General features: G+C 38.3%; 1 protein-coding gene across 2 annotated transcripts in view; it reads right to left on the bottom strand.

The window, feature by feature from the left end:
• Nucleotides 1-16,263, bottom strand: part of PDE10A (phosphodiesterase 10A) — a 261,276-nt gene that overhangs the window by 100,671 nt on the left and 144,342 nt on the right. For both annotated transcript variants that reach the window (XM_021706971.1, XM_008074000.2), the window contains exons 4-5: nt 10,818-10,938; nt 9,521-9,570 (exon numbers count right to left, since the gene is read on the bottom strand). In XM_021706971.1, the coding sequence (XP_021562646.1) occupies nt 9,521-9,570; nt 10,818-10,938 (171 nt within the window). The remainder of the gene's footprint in view (nt 1-9,520; nt 9,571-10,817; nt 10,939-16,263) is intronic.

Here is a 16,263-nt window from a genome sequence, read left to right as displayed (position 1 = left end):
AAACCAGAAGGTTTAGAAGTCTTTCAATTACTTGCTAGAATATAAAAAACTACAGTTAGAACAAAGGAAAAGATTCAAAGCTTCAAGGCTCCACCAGCTCTATTCTTTCCAGAAGAAAGTAACGGCTTTTTTAGGGTATCGACTTGGCAAATGGCTACTGGGGCTCCTCTTAAGTCTCTGAGAGCTCCACAGGTGATGTAACTAGCCCCTCCTCCTCCGGACTAGTATAGATGAGACCGCCCAAGGAGCAGGAAATACACTCAGAGGCCAAGAATTCCTAAGAGAGGAATTCACGTTTTCAATTTCTCAGAAAAACTCATTATAAACCAGCCAATATTTTTGTGGTAGTAGCACATTTTCGTATATATTTCTAAAGTTAAATAATTTAAACTAGAAAAAAATGGTAGCAGTAATTCATAGTTCAATGAAGAAATTTTGAAAGCACTTAAATTATAAAAAAGCAAGTTTGAAGAAGTAAATAGATTTGATGGCAATAAACAAGAGAATAGACTAATACAATTTATAAAACACCATTTAGGAAAACCTCATTTAGTGATGTCAACCAAATAGATAAGTTTATTTGGTAAATACATGCTCTCATCTTTATTTCCATACACAACTCAAAGATTACCTTATTCAACAAACTTCATTTTAATGTTAAGACTTCAACTCAAAACCAGCTAAATTTTAGAAATATTTTTTAAGAGGTACAAATTTATTTAGGTTTACTAACAGGTTATTATCCTTATGAGACACTAGATGGCACAGCAGAGTAAACAAATTTATATCCATGTGGATGGGCGTGAACTCCTCATTCACCTGAAACTTGAAATGTATATGACTAACTTTGAATAATTCTTAAAAATAAATCTTCTAGAGTTCATTATGCGAAATGAAAACAGCCAAACTACTTACTGTAAATACAAAGAATGCAATATTTCTGGTGACAGTGAAAGCTATACATATCAAAGCTAAAAATTAGATGCTTCCGCTCTTCCGGTTTTCCCAATGTGTACCCCAAGAAACAAACCTGAAAAATATTCTTCCCAGTTCGTGGGCAATAAAAAATCAAGCAATAACAAGGGGGGGGGGGGTATCTAAGCCCTTCAAAGAGACAGTGTAATAAGGTAGAAAGCACATTGCTGCTATTCTTTGTAGAAAGCACAAAAACTGAAAAGGGAGCTTGTGGAATCAGACATCAGTAAAAGCTTTGCTTTCTGACTACCTGGGCACACTTGGACAGTCCTCTAAACACTCCAGAACTTTGTTACCTCATCATTAGCACTAATTAAGATTAGAGACTTTTAAAGCGCCCCTTTTAGCTTTAACATTTTTTGAATCTAGGGATTCTATAGCTATCTAGTTGCTCATGTTACAAATAAAATCAAAATAACAGACAACTGCTTAACTAAGCTAACTTATAAAACCTGTATCTATGGAAAGATTATTTTAAAAATAACCAATATATAAAAAATTAACAATAAACTTATATTTTAATTAACATTTTTAAGGTATAATTAAAGTACATAAGGTTTCCAGCTTTTAAAAACAATTCTTACAGAAAACGCTAGAAAAACTATAATGATAATATTATGAAGTATGTTATACGTCAATAGGAATATATGACTAAATATAGTTGCAAAACATTAAAAGTTGATTTAAGCAAAATTTAATCATGGAAAGATTATTTTTGCCCAGCATCTCAAGAGTTCCTTGCATAGGTCAGATATTGCTATGGGTCAGGATACAATACATACTGTGCCCTTTGCTAGCTCCAGATTTCTCACACATTGCTTCTTCTGCTTAAAAGAAGTCCTTTATTTCTCTTTTCATCTTCTAGGTGAAAGGTCTTTAAATCCCCACTCAAATATTAGCTCATCATCCAATCTGTTTTTCCGTGATCTCATCTGATCTAATTTATGACCCCACAGCATGGGATCCTCTCTGTTAGCACCTGAGACCATGCCTATAACTAACTGTTGATCTAAATCTCTCCCTTCTCTGTATATTATTTGATGTAAGGAATTATTTTTTGTCTTTATGTGCTCAGCAATTTTGTACAGTTTTTTGGTACTTACCAGGTGTCTAAAAAGATTTGTTGAATGAACTGCATTTGTGATGTAACATTTAACCAGTGGAGGGTAAATTACAATTTAGAAATTTTCAAAATCGTGGTGAAATCAAACAATCATTAAGTGCTGAAACAAAACTCACACAATCCAACTCTAGAACCAAAAGGCTTCCAAAGGTAAACTATTTACTGGGGCATTTTCCGTCCTTCCCCAAGTTCTGAAACAGTGAACTTAGTGCAGGAATTGTCCTGCCTAAAGGACTGCCCCAGTAGCAAACGAATAGTGTAGATATAGGGCTCTGCCTCTGTGGTTGTTCACTGAGGCCCAGGTTTTGCCTGGTGCCTGGCCATGGCTAGTGCTCCGATAGTTTGCTAAAAAATATTCTACTGGTTCATACTTTAACACGGTTTCCAATTTGTTCCTTGGGTACTGAACTGTTATTTTTGTTTTCATCATTTGCATTAAATGGTTTCATTTATATTTTTCCTTGAAAACTTTCCATGTCAGGTTTTCTATTATCATTTGCATTAAATGGATGAATTTATATATTCCTCGACACCTTTCCATTGTGTCTAGTGTTTCACATTTATTAGTATAAATATTCCCTCATAATTTTTCATTTTCACTATATCTGTTGCTAACTTCCTTTTAAATTATTAAACATATATAGTTATGTTTCTCTCCTTTCAATTAATTTAGTAATTGATTTATCTGTATTATCTTTAGATCTCCTCACTCACACAAATTTCCTTTTTTTCCCTTCATAGATTAAATCCCCAAAAGACAGAGATTTTGAAGTCACCATAATGTCTACCTCACTATAGTATCTCCAGTGTCTAAAACAGCACCTGCCCTGTGACAGTGCCTAATAAAAATGGGTTGAATTAATGAAATAACTTATTTCTTGTATTTGTTAATGCTTCAAAAGTACATGTAAAATATTTAACACTCTAAGGATGTGATTTGTCAATTGTGGTCAGCTTTGTTCAGAGGTTTAGCAATACTGTAATTCATTTTCATAAACATTATTCTCTAAATATTCCATTAAGTATATTTGAAATTTTTCTTTATGCCAGGATAATTGGCATTTTGTTCATGGTTAATTTACAAAGTTTAATTTCCTTTGTTTTTGCCATTATGGGAATCCTAAGAAGAATTTGTAAATAGGAGTTAAATGCATACAAGCTAGATTCTATCCCAGAAGAGAAAGGGCCTCCCAAGTTGGTAAATCTTAAAATAATATACTTGAGTTTTATACACACACACACACACACACACACACACACACACACACACACACACACACAATACATAGAAGTAATATTACTAACCTCATCTGTATTTTTTATCTGTCAATAACTAAACATACCACTGTATTTCTGTTCATTTCTTTAGAAATTTCAAAGCACCAAATATCTATTGTGTAAACTTTATTACTACTCCACCTCCCTTGCAGACTACATCCTCCACAAATAAAAAGTGACCTTCTTTCCCAATTTGATGCTTTTATTCCTTGATTTAAACTTTGTTATTGATGTTAGTGGCAGCTGCTCTCCTCCTGGCTGCATTTTCTGAACTAGAAGACTGTTTTTTGTTGTTTTTTAACCTTATTTAAAAGGGGTTTTTTTTTTTTTCTATCTCTTAATAGCTGAGTCTACTTTACTTAAAATTTTGTATAAATTATATAACTCTATAATCATATTTTGTTTTATCTTTAATAATTTTTACCATTTAGCTCATTTTCTATCTTCTGTTTAACTTTCTATGTTTTCTTTATATTTTTTTTCCTCTCTAGTAGTATAGACGTGGGTTTTTTACTTCTAATAGTGAACTTTTGACATTTAAATTATATTTCTCATTACATCAATTTCAGAAATTAAGTTATTTTTACTGACTCATTTATAAGAAAAAATAATGCTTATACAAGTATAAGAATTCTATAATTCTCCCATATTTTACTTACCCCTAGTATTCATTGATATAGACTGAAAATTTTATCTCAGTCTTTTGGGTTTCAATATTATAATTGTATCACTAATGCATATAATTTGTGTATTGAAAGTTCAGTTATTTAAGAAAGACCTATCTATTATTTCAAATCCAGAGACAATTTTTTAAAGATTGATAATTATCTATAATATGCTACCTTTCATATACAAAAGAAGAAATTTTTTAAAGTACATATATCTGCTTATCTGTACAAAAAAGATTTATTTATTATGGTTAGCTTACATTAGAAGTACATCTTCTATTACAAGTAAACAGCAGATTAGATAATTTGACTGAAACTTTAAAAAAATTTAAATTACTTAAAGACTGCATAAAACATACTTTATAAATTTTTATACTTTATAACTCTTTATAAGTCTTTTACAATGCATCACTGAGCTGAGAAAAATGGGAAAACTCCACAGAAATCTCAAAGGAGGTAAATAAAAGAACCCAACGAGGTGAGCAAATCCCACAGCTGCTATTCTTGAGGGAACCAACCACAGCCTAGGTATATGGTCTCCCTCAGGAAAGCGTGCGGTGAGCAGGAGACAAGAGCTGAACCCTGGGACCTTTCTAGAAGGAAAATCTCAGTGGAGACCTTTTCATAGCACTGGGACAGACAAGGGCTATAATTCATCTTAGGCTAAATGACAAATTCTCTTACCCTGCAAAGAGACTGCAAGGAAAGCAGAATAGTTTGAAATTAATACTGAAGGGAAAAGGAAATTCTCTTTCCTGAGAAATCGTAATTGTGCATCCTACGGATCTGAGACTTGCATCCATACCACTTTGTAGTTAAAAAAAAAAAAAAAACTCAACCAGGTAATTTAGTTTACATGGTTCTGGGATTGGCAGTACTTTAGGTGACTAGAAAAAACAAAAGCACTTCATCTCTGAGAAAGAAGGTAGAAGAGAATTACAAAAGGAGCCTTGATGCCATCCATTTAAAAGGCCCAGGGGAAAACAGAGTTCACTGAAAAGAAAGAAAGCCATGAAACATAAAAGCAAGCAAGTCACTGTCTGTGAGAGGTGACAAAGCAAAACCCAAGAAATTGCACATTCAGAAAGAAATAAAAGATGTATAGTTAATCTATTTCAAGAAATAAAAAAGTAAGCTTGGAAAAATGCCCAGGGAATAAAAAAAACTGTAATGAAAACTGAGATAACTTGAAATAGAAACAAATGGTGTCTTTATTTTAGTTGATATTCAGAGAGAGAATATTTATAAACCTGAATTCTTTGTCTACCAAAAAATACTTCAGCAAAGTTAGTAAAATAAAGATATATTCAAACAAAAACTGATTTGGGAGGCTGAGGTGAGTGGATTGCCTGAGCCTGTGGGTTCGAGACCTGCCTGGGCAGCGAGACCTCATCTCTACAATAAATCAAAAAATCAGCCGGGTGTGGTAGCGCACGCCTGTAGCTCCGGCTACGTGGAAGGCTGAGGCAGAAGGATCGCCGGAGCCCAGCAGGTCGAGGCTGCGGTGGCCGGGAGCGGCCACTGCACTCCAGGCTGGGCGACAGAGTGAGACTCCAACTCAAAAAAAAAACTGAGATTACTTCCCATCAGCAGGCTCTCACTAATTCTATGGGACGTACTTCAGATGGAAGGAAAATAATCCCAAACGGAAGACCTGAAATGCAAGAAGAAATGAAGAACAAAGAAAGTGGTCATTATGTAGACACATCTAAAGAAATGCTTCAGTGAGCTTAAGATTTGGGCAATGTCTTCTTCCTACCCACAGGATTTTCTGAGCTCAGGAAAACATCAGTGCCTGGTTACCTGCCTGGCATGCCTAAGAATAAAACAAAACACAGTAATTATCCCCCAAATTATCTGTAGGACACTGTCAGGATGGTTAGTGCATATCTGTCGAATGACTGTTTTTTTTGTTTTTTGTTTTTTTTTTGAGTTGGAGTCTCACTCTGTCGCCCAGACTGGAGTGCAGTGGCCGCTCCCGGCCACCACAATCTCGCCTGCTGGGCTCCGGCGATCCTTCCGCCTCAGCCTTCCAAGTAGCTGGAATTACAGGCATGCGCTACCACGCCCGGCTGATTTTTTGATTTATTGTAGAGATGAGGTCTCGCTGCCCAGGCGGGTCTCGAACCCGCGGGCTCAGGCAATCCACTCACCTCAGCCTCCCAAAGGCGCGGGATTACAGGCTGAGCCACCGAGCCCGGCTGACTTTTTTTTTTTATTTGTTCAATCCATAATGTTTACTGAGTATAGTGCCCAAGAATAACAGCAAGTAGTAGATCTTTAGGAGTGAAAGTCTCTGCCTTCGTGAAGCTTATATTCTAGTGAGAAAGTCAGATAAATAATAACACAAATCACAGACAAATATATAATTACAGGCTCAGCTAAGTTCCATGAAGGAGAAGCCCATAATATTAAGAAAGCAAAATACATGAAAATCTGAATTGGGAAGGTCAGAGAAAGCTACAATTGTTCTGTGTATACTGCTATTCCTATGATAATATGGGGAGCAAGAGATTCTATCCCAGAGACGTGGGAAAGAAAGGAGGAGAAAGGAATGAATATGGCTAGAGAGAGCCACAGAGAGCAAACTAGCTGACCTCAGAGTTCAGAGGGAGGAGCCAGAGTACATGTAATACCAGCCATGTAGTTAGTCACAAAAGTGAAAGGCAAGCAAAAGGGAGAAAATTAAAATTGATATACAAAGAATTACAGTTTAGATACTGTAAATAGAACAGTTTATTCTGAATCATGGGTGAAGAAGCTACTTCTTTGAGGGTAATGTATAAAGAAGTCATCAAATAATAAAGAAAAAGAAGAAAAGAAACCATAGAACTTGGGTTTGGGACTCTAAACCTCAGTCCTCTGATGTCAGCATTTGAGGTGCTCATGCACTCCAGCCGTGGAGTGCCTTGTCTCTCTCTACAGACCAGCTCTCCCCACTTCCCTTACCCAGAGCAGAAGAGGGCCACCTGTGGTTGGCAGCCTCAGTGTCAGGATGTCCATTACTTTTGTTCAAGTGAACAGCTATCGCTGAATTCAAGATCCAGGTTAAACCAGAGAATCTGGTGGGACTCAGCTTGGGTCACGTGTTCATCCCTGATCTGAATAACTGAGATGCCAGGGAGACAATCTGGGTGCAAGCACAGCTGCCCTGGCCAACCCTGGGATCTTTTGGAGGTGATCTCAGGAGTACTGTAAAGTGGACTACCACCATAGTCACACTGAGCTCATGCACATATCAGCCAATTGTAAAAATAATGTCAAACTATCGTGATTTTCTAAAAGGAATTCTTAATTTTTAATAAAAGCCTCCAACATTTAGAAATAACAGGAGAAAGTACTATCCGTTTGCTATTTTAGTAGCTTAGTCAATTAAAAATACTACCAGTGTCTGAAATACAGTTTCAAGTATTTAGAAGTGGTAGGAATATCAGAATAATGTAATTTAATAAACAGTCTTGTCTGACTGTTTATATGAAAGAAACGAGGAGAGGTGCTAGGGAGGTACAAAAATGAGTAAGAAAAGTTCCTTGCCCTAAATGAGCTTTTACTTTTGTAAGGTACCAAACATATGAGAGGGAGCCCCCCCCAACTGTAATTATCTTTTGGAGGGCAGGACCCTTGTAGTACAGGCTTCCCCTGCTAGGTAAATGTTCTAGGAACCCATTGGCAGCACTGTACCAGTTAGTGTTGTGAGAGACTGAGTTTGGCTTCAGTAATTTTTTTTTTTTTTTTTTTGAGATTCTTTCAGTGCTTTCGCCTATTTCATGCTGGGTGATTTATGAGCACATCTGCCCACACTGCACTGAGTGTTCAGGAGTTTTTGACCAAAAATGGTATGATCCCCATGCCCCATCCTCCCTATTCACCTGATCTCGCACTAAATTACTTTTTTGTTGTTGTTGTAGTTTCCCCACATGAAAAACATCCTCAAAGAGAAGCATTTTGCTGATGTGGAAGAGGTGAAACAAAAAACAGCAGAAGCACTAAAAGGCATCAAAATGGATGAGTTCAGAAAATGGACAGCACTTTAAAGGTGACTGAAGTTTAATGTAAGGATACATACACAATTTTTCATAAATAAATTCCAGTTTTGGGGGATCCCCCTTCATAAGTCACTTATTATAATACCAGAGAAAACAGTGGCTGTGAAAATGAAGATCAGTTCTGAGTTAATTAAGTCAGCCAATAAATATGTTTTTTTGCAACTACTCTCACATTTTCCGTAACTGCATAATTCAAGAGTAGTATTACAAATTTCAGAATGTTTACATCTCTATTTTATATAATGTAAATAGTACAGATTTTGATTACTCAAGAATATAGGTATAATGCTGCAAAAATACATCCCAAATCTCAAATAGCAATGCCTAACATATAAGAAATAAACACTAAAGTTTGCCAAATACATTTATAAGAGGATTTTATAAATTTGAGCTGTGAATATAAATAATTATTGGCTCATACATAATGTATTATGCTAAAATACATTATGTATGTGTTTTTTTGTTTGTTTTTTTTTTTGAGTTGGAGTCTCACTCTGTTGCCCAGACTGGAGTGCAGTGGCCGCTCCCGACCACCGCAGCCTTGACCTGCTGGGCCCCGGCGATCCTTCTGCCTCAGCCTTCCAAGTAGCAGGAATTACAGGCACACGCTACCACGCCCGGCTGATTTTTTGATTTTTTGTAGAGATGAGGTCTCGCTGCCCAGGCGGGTCTCAAACCCGCGGGCTCAGGCAATCCACTCACCTCAGCCTCCCAAAGGCATGGGATTACAGGCTGAGCCACCAAGCCCGGCTTATGTATGTGTTTTTAACAGCACAACAAAGTTCAAAAAGTCACTAACTGAACATTTTGAAATACTTTTGAAGGTGCCTGTATGTGTTGCAGTTGACAATGGTCTGTGCTCAAGGCAAATGAGACCTGAAAGGCAGGACCCAGCCTGTGGGCAGAGACTGAAGAGGTAACAGCAGAGAACCTCATGCCCTGAGGGCCCAGCCATGGACAAGGCAGTTCAGGGATCCAGATATAGTAATTCCACTTAGGAATTTTAGACATGTCTATGAAAACCTTAAAAATCATACCGACCTGAAATGTTAAACTTTTGTTCTTGTTTTATTCTTCTGTGGATCATGTGTAGAAAGGGCGCAGGCTCTTGTCTACAACACCCCAGTCAACAGTGCTGAAATAACTTTTGTCCAAAACACTAAATCTAGAAATGCCATTTATAATACAAGATACCACAGACCAAAGCGAACAAAAAATGAGTTACAAAAGTTTATGCCTAAATGTTGCCATGTCAGTAAAGTTCTTGACTGGTAATAGCCACATATAGAAACAAAATAAAAAAATAAGTTTAAATTAAGGTATCTAATTTTCAAATGTCAGTTAAGTTGTTTGAACAAAAGTCTTTTTTTCTTAAAGAGTTTATGGTATTTTCTTATCTAGAGCACCAAAATCTAAATTTAGATACTTACATTATTGCACTCTCCAAGGAAATACAGTGCAAATCCATCAGCTTTTGTGGCTGCCAAAGTAATAAAAAAGGAAGAAGCTAATCTCAATGGAAGAGTATAACATACATGAATTATCTATGGTGAGACTCAGATATGAGCCTTTTGAATTAACTTGTTAACATAATCAATGGTCATGCAATAAATAGAGCAAAACAATTAATGGCTTTACTCAATAACACAACTAGAATAGCTTCTATATTTTTCATCAGTGATCACAAATTTTGAGAAGTGATATATTCAAATGCCTATAGTAGTAATATACTATGCCATAATATGTTTGTCAAACTTTAAATATTCAATATTTTAAATTCTGAATGTTGTGTTTAATTTTTAAAGTATTAAAAAAAGCAGAGTGATATTCATAATGTTGAAAAACCGAAATATGTATCAACTGAAAGGATAATATATATATACATCGTCACCAAAGTGAACATAACTTAACTTACCTAAAATTACTTCAAGGTCAACTGAAGGCAATTGCCGCAGCAATTAATAGTATAAGTCTTGAAGCAATTGCCTGAACTTAAACCCCTGCTTAAACTCCTGTTTACCTGTGTGTCTTAGGGCAGATATTTAACCTCTGTTCCACAGCTTCCTCATCAGTAAAACGGTGATAATAATAGAAACTACCTCAAGAGGTTGTAACAAGAATAAGTGAGTTAATGTAGGTAATATGCACAGAAAAGTGCCTAGCATATAGTTAAGTATATAATAAATGTTATCACTATCATTGTATCATTAGTATTTTTATTTTCAAAAAAAAAGACACAACTGCTATAGTAGGTATCCTAAAAAAAATCATGTCCTATAAAAGTGCATCCTAAAAAATACTTTTCTGATGTAACTTCCCCCATTATATTCACATTATAAACCATTTTTTACAAAGTATTTAAAATTGTCATCTACCCAAACAAATTTAAAATGTTAATTCGCCCTTAAAAATTATTTATTTCCTTTACAAAGATGTGATTTAATTCAATAAAACTATACTTTCAAAAAAACTGGGTGTTAATTAAAAGGCACAGTATATTACATGTATACTCGGGCAGATATTTATTTGGGACTAGATAATTTAAAATTTTTATATTTGACTAATTCTGGTCGTTTCATAATAAAATAGTTTCACTTCAAACTTAGTCCAGCAACAGAAGTAAACAAATGACTTTCATCTACTTCTCAGTAAGAAAATTATTTTTGCCACTCTTTGCAAAAGAATCTTGATCTAATTTTTCTAAGAGGAGAACAGAATGTTTCTTACCTATTTTAATGATGCTACTCAATTCATAGAGGAGTAGCTGGTTGTCTCCCCCTGTGTCCAACCGCTGCTCTATATAGCTGTTCAATTCATAGACAACTCCCTGCATATTCGTATCTCGGTACTTGGGATAAAAAAATGACAAAAATAAAGGGCACAGTTAAATAAAATCAAATGTAATAAAAATTCCTTACAGTGTAAAGCATACTCTTAATACATATGACGTCATATACTAGCTGTTCATCATACTTTTATAGAGAATGATTTAAATAATATAATCTATTATGTAAAACACATAGATTGAAAATTAAAATAGCAATTTAATGGCTTCTTCTTTAGAATTATCCATAGACTACATCTGTGCTGCTTATTTATAGTAAAATATAAAATGTTACAAATTATACTTTTCTTTCTGAAGTGTATACATATGAAACAACTTGATTAGTAAAAACAGTATGAGTTTTCTGTGTAAAAATATGGTAAAGTCTGCAACAGGCACTGCACTGGGTGAAAGTGTCCTGTGTCACTGGCGTCCATATGTATGGCTTTATCCTGATCTGTTCTCAACCCTGCCATGCAGGAGTGAGGGCTTGCGCTGCAGCCTCTGACCCCAGGCACATCCACAGCACTAGGCACCATCACGCCCCATGACAACAGCAGGTGGCCAGGGCTGCCACCCGCCACCATGCCTCAGGAAAGGATGCACTTTCCCTTCTCTAAAACAATGAAAATTGGTCTTCTAACGAAAATCCCACTGCCCAGTTTGCCTTACTAATCCTACTCTCCAGCAACAGTCCTTGTAAACTTTAAAAACTGAAGTTCTGTCACTCCCTGGCTTAAAACACTCTTGGGACTACCTGTTGCATTTGGGATGATAGACAAAGTCCTCACACTGTGGCCTCCCACACTCTACAAAATGTAGCTATTGTCCACCTCAAAATTTCGTCTCCTACATCCCTACTCCCTCTGCCCTCACTGTCTCAGGATCGGCTACTGGTTTCTTGACCACCCAGACACCTTTCACTCCTAAAGCTCTATCCCTTGCCATTATTCTTGAGCACTATATTCAATAAACATCTATGCAATGAACACATTTTTTAAAAGTCATTTGACAAATATACACTGGCCATCCTGACAATGTCCTACAGTGGATATTCTCCTAGACATTAGCGACCCTAGAGAAGTGAAAAAATAATAATAATTCCTTCCCTCAGTGAGCTCACATTCCAGTCAGAAGAGAATCAATCATTAAATAAGGCAAAATTTTATATAAATGTGCTAAGTAGAGATCCTGGGTCCAGTATGATGGTGCTTGTTGGCTAAAATCTATTCCCAAAAGTGACTGGCGCTAAATGAAGCTGAAATGTCAAACTGTCCCTAGTAAGTTGCAAAGGCTTAACAAGACTGGAATGCTAGAATTGACTGATGATGGAAGACCTCTGACCCATCCCCTGGTTAAGTCCCAGGGAAGCTTCCTCACCGAGGCCATGAGAAATACATCCACCAGGGGAGCCCTGGCACATCTGAAGGACTCTGAACTTTGGGTCAGGAATGACTGTAAGAACTGCTACCATCCAACTGGGTTCCCTGAGTTCACCCAGAAGATGGGACCTTTGTGTGGCAGGAGGCAAGAGGGAGCACTTAATATCATAATAGAACTGAAGCTACCATCAGAATAATTCGACTAGCAGAAATCTTTATCAGCTACTTGATTATTGTTGCTATGGTTTAAATGTTTCCCCTAAAGTTCATGTTTTGGAAACTTAATCCACAATGCAACAGGATTGGGAGATAAGAATTTTAAGAGGTGATTACGTCATATGGGGGTCTCCCTTTTTTTTTTTTTTTTTTTGAAAGCAGAATTTATTAATAGGACAGAAAAACTCCCACAGTGGGAGGGGACCCAAGAGGGTTGCCCAGGTCTGTCTTTATGAATAGATTAATACTGTCATTAAGGAAGTAGGTTAGTTACTGTGGGAGTGGGTTCCTGATGGTAAGTCGAGTCTCCTTCCCTTCTCTCTCTCTCTGTCTCTGTTTCTCTCTCTGTCTCTCTGTCTTGTCTTTTTCTGTCACTGCTTCTCTGTGTCTGTTTCTCTCTCTCTCTCTCTCTCTGTCTCTCTCTCTCTCTCTCTCTGCCTTGTCTTTCTCTGTCACAGTTTCTGTTTTTTTCTCTCTCTATGTCTCTCTCTCTCCCTCCCTTGCTCCCTCCATCCCTCTCTATCGCTCTCATGTTCTCTTGCTCTTTTGACATGAGATGACACAGTAAGAAGGCCCTTACCAGATACAGGCCTCTTGAACTCAGATTTGTTAGCCTCCAAAACTGTAAGACAGAAAATGAGTAACAAGAAGTGGGGCCATTGCTATAACAAATACCTGAGAATGTGGAAATGGCTTTGAAACTAGGAAATGGGTAAAGGCTAGAAGAACTTGGAGGAATAGGATACAAAAAGCCTAGAATGCTGTAGAGGGAACATTAGGACAATTCTGTTCAAAGCAAGAAGACAATGGCCGTTGGGAGGGCCTAGACCTTCTCAGGATCACTGGAGTGGTCATGATCAGAATGCTGTAGAAATATGGGCAATAAAGGCCATTCTGATGAGGTCTGAGACAAGAACATTTACATATTGGAAACTGGAGCAAAGGCAATTCTTACCATAAAACCATACAGAACTTGGCTGATTTGTGTCCATGCCCAAGGCCTACATAGAAGGCAGAATAAAATATCTGGTGGCAAAAATTTCTAAGTGAAATATTGAAGGAGCTGTAGGGCTACTTTGAACAGCATCTAATAAGACGCAAGTAGAAATAAATTACATAAAGATTGAGTTTATGATAAAAAGGGAAGTAGAGTGGAAAGATTTGGAAAGTTTGTAGTCTGGACATGTAGAGTGAAGAAGTGTGTTTAGAACAGCAAACCAGGCCAGGCTCGGTGGCTCAACCTGTGATCCCGCGCCTTTGGGAGGCTGAGATGAGTGGATTGCCTGAGCCCGCGGGTTCGAGACCCGCCTGGGTAGTGAGACCTCATCTCTAATAAATCAAAAAATCAGCCGGGCATGGTAGCACGCGCCTGTAATTCCAGCTACTCGGAAGGCTGAGGCGGAAGGATCGCCGGAGCCCAGCAGGCGAGGCTGCAGTGGCAGGAAGCGGCCACTGCACTCCAGTCTGGGCAACCGAGTGAGACTCCAACTCAAAAAAAAAAAAAGAACAGCAAACCAAGGGTGTGCAGGCAAGCAGCCATTCACTAAAGAGATGAGTAGGAACAGAAGGGAGCAGGTACCAGTCATCAAGACAATGGGAGGAAGACCCTACAGTCATTTCAGAGATCAGGGAGGCCATTCCTCCCATCACAGGCTCAGAGGAGGAACTTGAGGGCGATTTCCCAGAAAGGTCTTCAGGGAGCCTCAGCATCTGCTCCTCTAGTACCTCTGGACCCTCCAATTCTGTGCAGTGTCTGTCCCAGTTGCAGCTCAAGGGAGCCCAGTTGCAGCTCTTGTTGCATGTCCAGAGGACAGAAGAGAAGTCTTGGTGATGTTCACATGGTAGTGACTCTGCAAACACACAGAGTGCATGCAGCCTCCAACTAGATTTCACAGGATTTAGTGGACAGCGGTGAGCCCAGTCAGAAACGTGATGTAGAGGTGAAACCACCACAGAAAGCTCCTAGAAGGGCAGTGACTCATGGTGTCCTGGGAGCAAGTCCATCTCAGAGACTCCGGAGATGCAGAGTTACCAGTGTGCAACTCTGTAATTCTAGGAGAGCTTCAAGTATAGACTCCAACCTGAGAGAGCTGAAGTGTGGGCTGAGACCAGCAGAGCCCTGCCCAAGGCCTTGGGTGACTCAGCCTCTACCAATGTGCCCAAGATGGGAAACATGGCGTCAAAGGAGATTATTTTCTTAAGGCTTAATATTGTTTTCTCTGTTGGATTTTATACTTATTTGGGACCAGTTATCCCTCTTTTCTTGTCTATTTCTCACTTTCAGAATGGGAACGTTCATTCTAAGCCTGTGCCATCACTGAATTCTAGAAGTAGATAACTTGGTTTGATTTCATGGGCTCATGGCTGAAGGAAATCTGTCTTGGGATGAATTATGCCTTGAGTCTCGCCCATATCTGATTTAAATGAGACTCCAGACTTGAGAGTTGATGCAGAAACAACTTAAGATCTTTGGGGCCACTGGAATGTAATGAATGTATTTTACATGCAAGAAGGACATGAATTTTGAGAGCCAGGGTGCTAAATACCATGGTGTGAATGTGTCTCCCAAAGTTTATGTATTAGAAACTTGATCCCCAATGCAACAGTGTGAGGAGCTAGGGCACTTATGAACACATTAATACTGTTATGGGGAGTGAGTTATCTCAGCAGTGGGTTCCTGATTTACACAAACAAACAAGAGTGACTTTAGCAGCCTTGCCCTCCCTCTAGAGCGCATTCTCCCAGCCTTCTGCCTTTCTAGGGATGACTTGGCAGGAAAGCCCTCACCAGATCTGGTCCCCTCAGCCTTGGGTTTCTCTGCCTCCAGGACTGTAATAAATAACTTCATCTTCTTTATCTATTACCCCATCTGTGGTATTCTGTTAAAACAATACAAAACAAACTAAGACAACAGTGTCACTAGAACTGAACAGGGTAGTCTATAAAGTATTTTTTTCATTCATCTAAGCAGAAACGTTCTGGTTTAAGTGAATGAAAATCTGAAGTATAACCACAACAGAAAATCAGAACCCTTAATAGATTACCAGACTTGAGCCAATTCAGGGGTCCAGAATCCCTCCAATAAAGAAAGTAGAGGCCAGGTTCCTTTCAAGAAGGCTCTTGATACACATTCAAAAACTTATAGTGCAGATCTTCCTTCTACTTTTCCCAAAGAGGTCTGCTGCCATTTCCCTGGGTAACTGTGTATGGGGTAAGTGGGCATGACAGCCTTGGGGGACCACTGGGCATCAGCTCTACACTGACAGTAATTCTTAACAGACCCTTATACCACTGGGATGGACCAGTCACAGTCTTATTGAGATCAGGGGTCAGTGGAGTTTTAGCTCAGTTCTGTCTTAAAAACATGCCACAGTAGGTTCTCAACACACTCTGTGGTAACTACAGTTTTGGAATATACACCCACAATAGACACTCAGCAACAGGCAGAAATCACACACCGAAGAATCTTCACATAGGAAAAGGATGAGGAGGGGAGACTTGGGTAAATCTGTAGGAAGAGCTTCCCAAGCAGAGAGAATGAGAGAAATCACGTAATGAATATGACCAAAAAGAAATAAAACAGAAACCTACCAAGTGGTTCTTACGCCCCATCACAAATGTCTAAACAGACTGCCTGCTCCTGGGCTCTGCCCTCCTATTGCCACTCCTTGCCTCTCTTCCCAAACACGGAGCCTCAGCTCCAAAATTCTCTGGGCCTGTGTGTGTGCCCTACTCTCACATCTGCTGCATG

The sequence above is a fragment of the Carlito syrichta genome, unplaced genomic scaffold (assembly GCF_000164805.1).
Source record: "Carlito syrichta isolate Samal-C Ts95f unplaced genomic scaffold, Tarsius_syrichta-2.0.1 Scaffold316264, whole genome shotgun sequence".
Classification (NCBI taxonomy): Eukaryota; Metazoa; Chordata; class Mammalia; order Primates; family Tarsiidae; genus Carlito; species Carlito syrichta.
The sequence above is the reverse complement of the archived record's forward strand: the minus strand, read 5'-3'. Positions and strand labels throughout refer to the sequence as shown.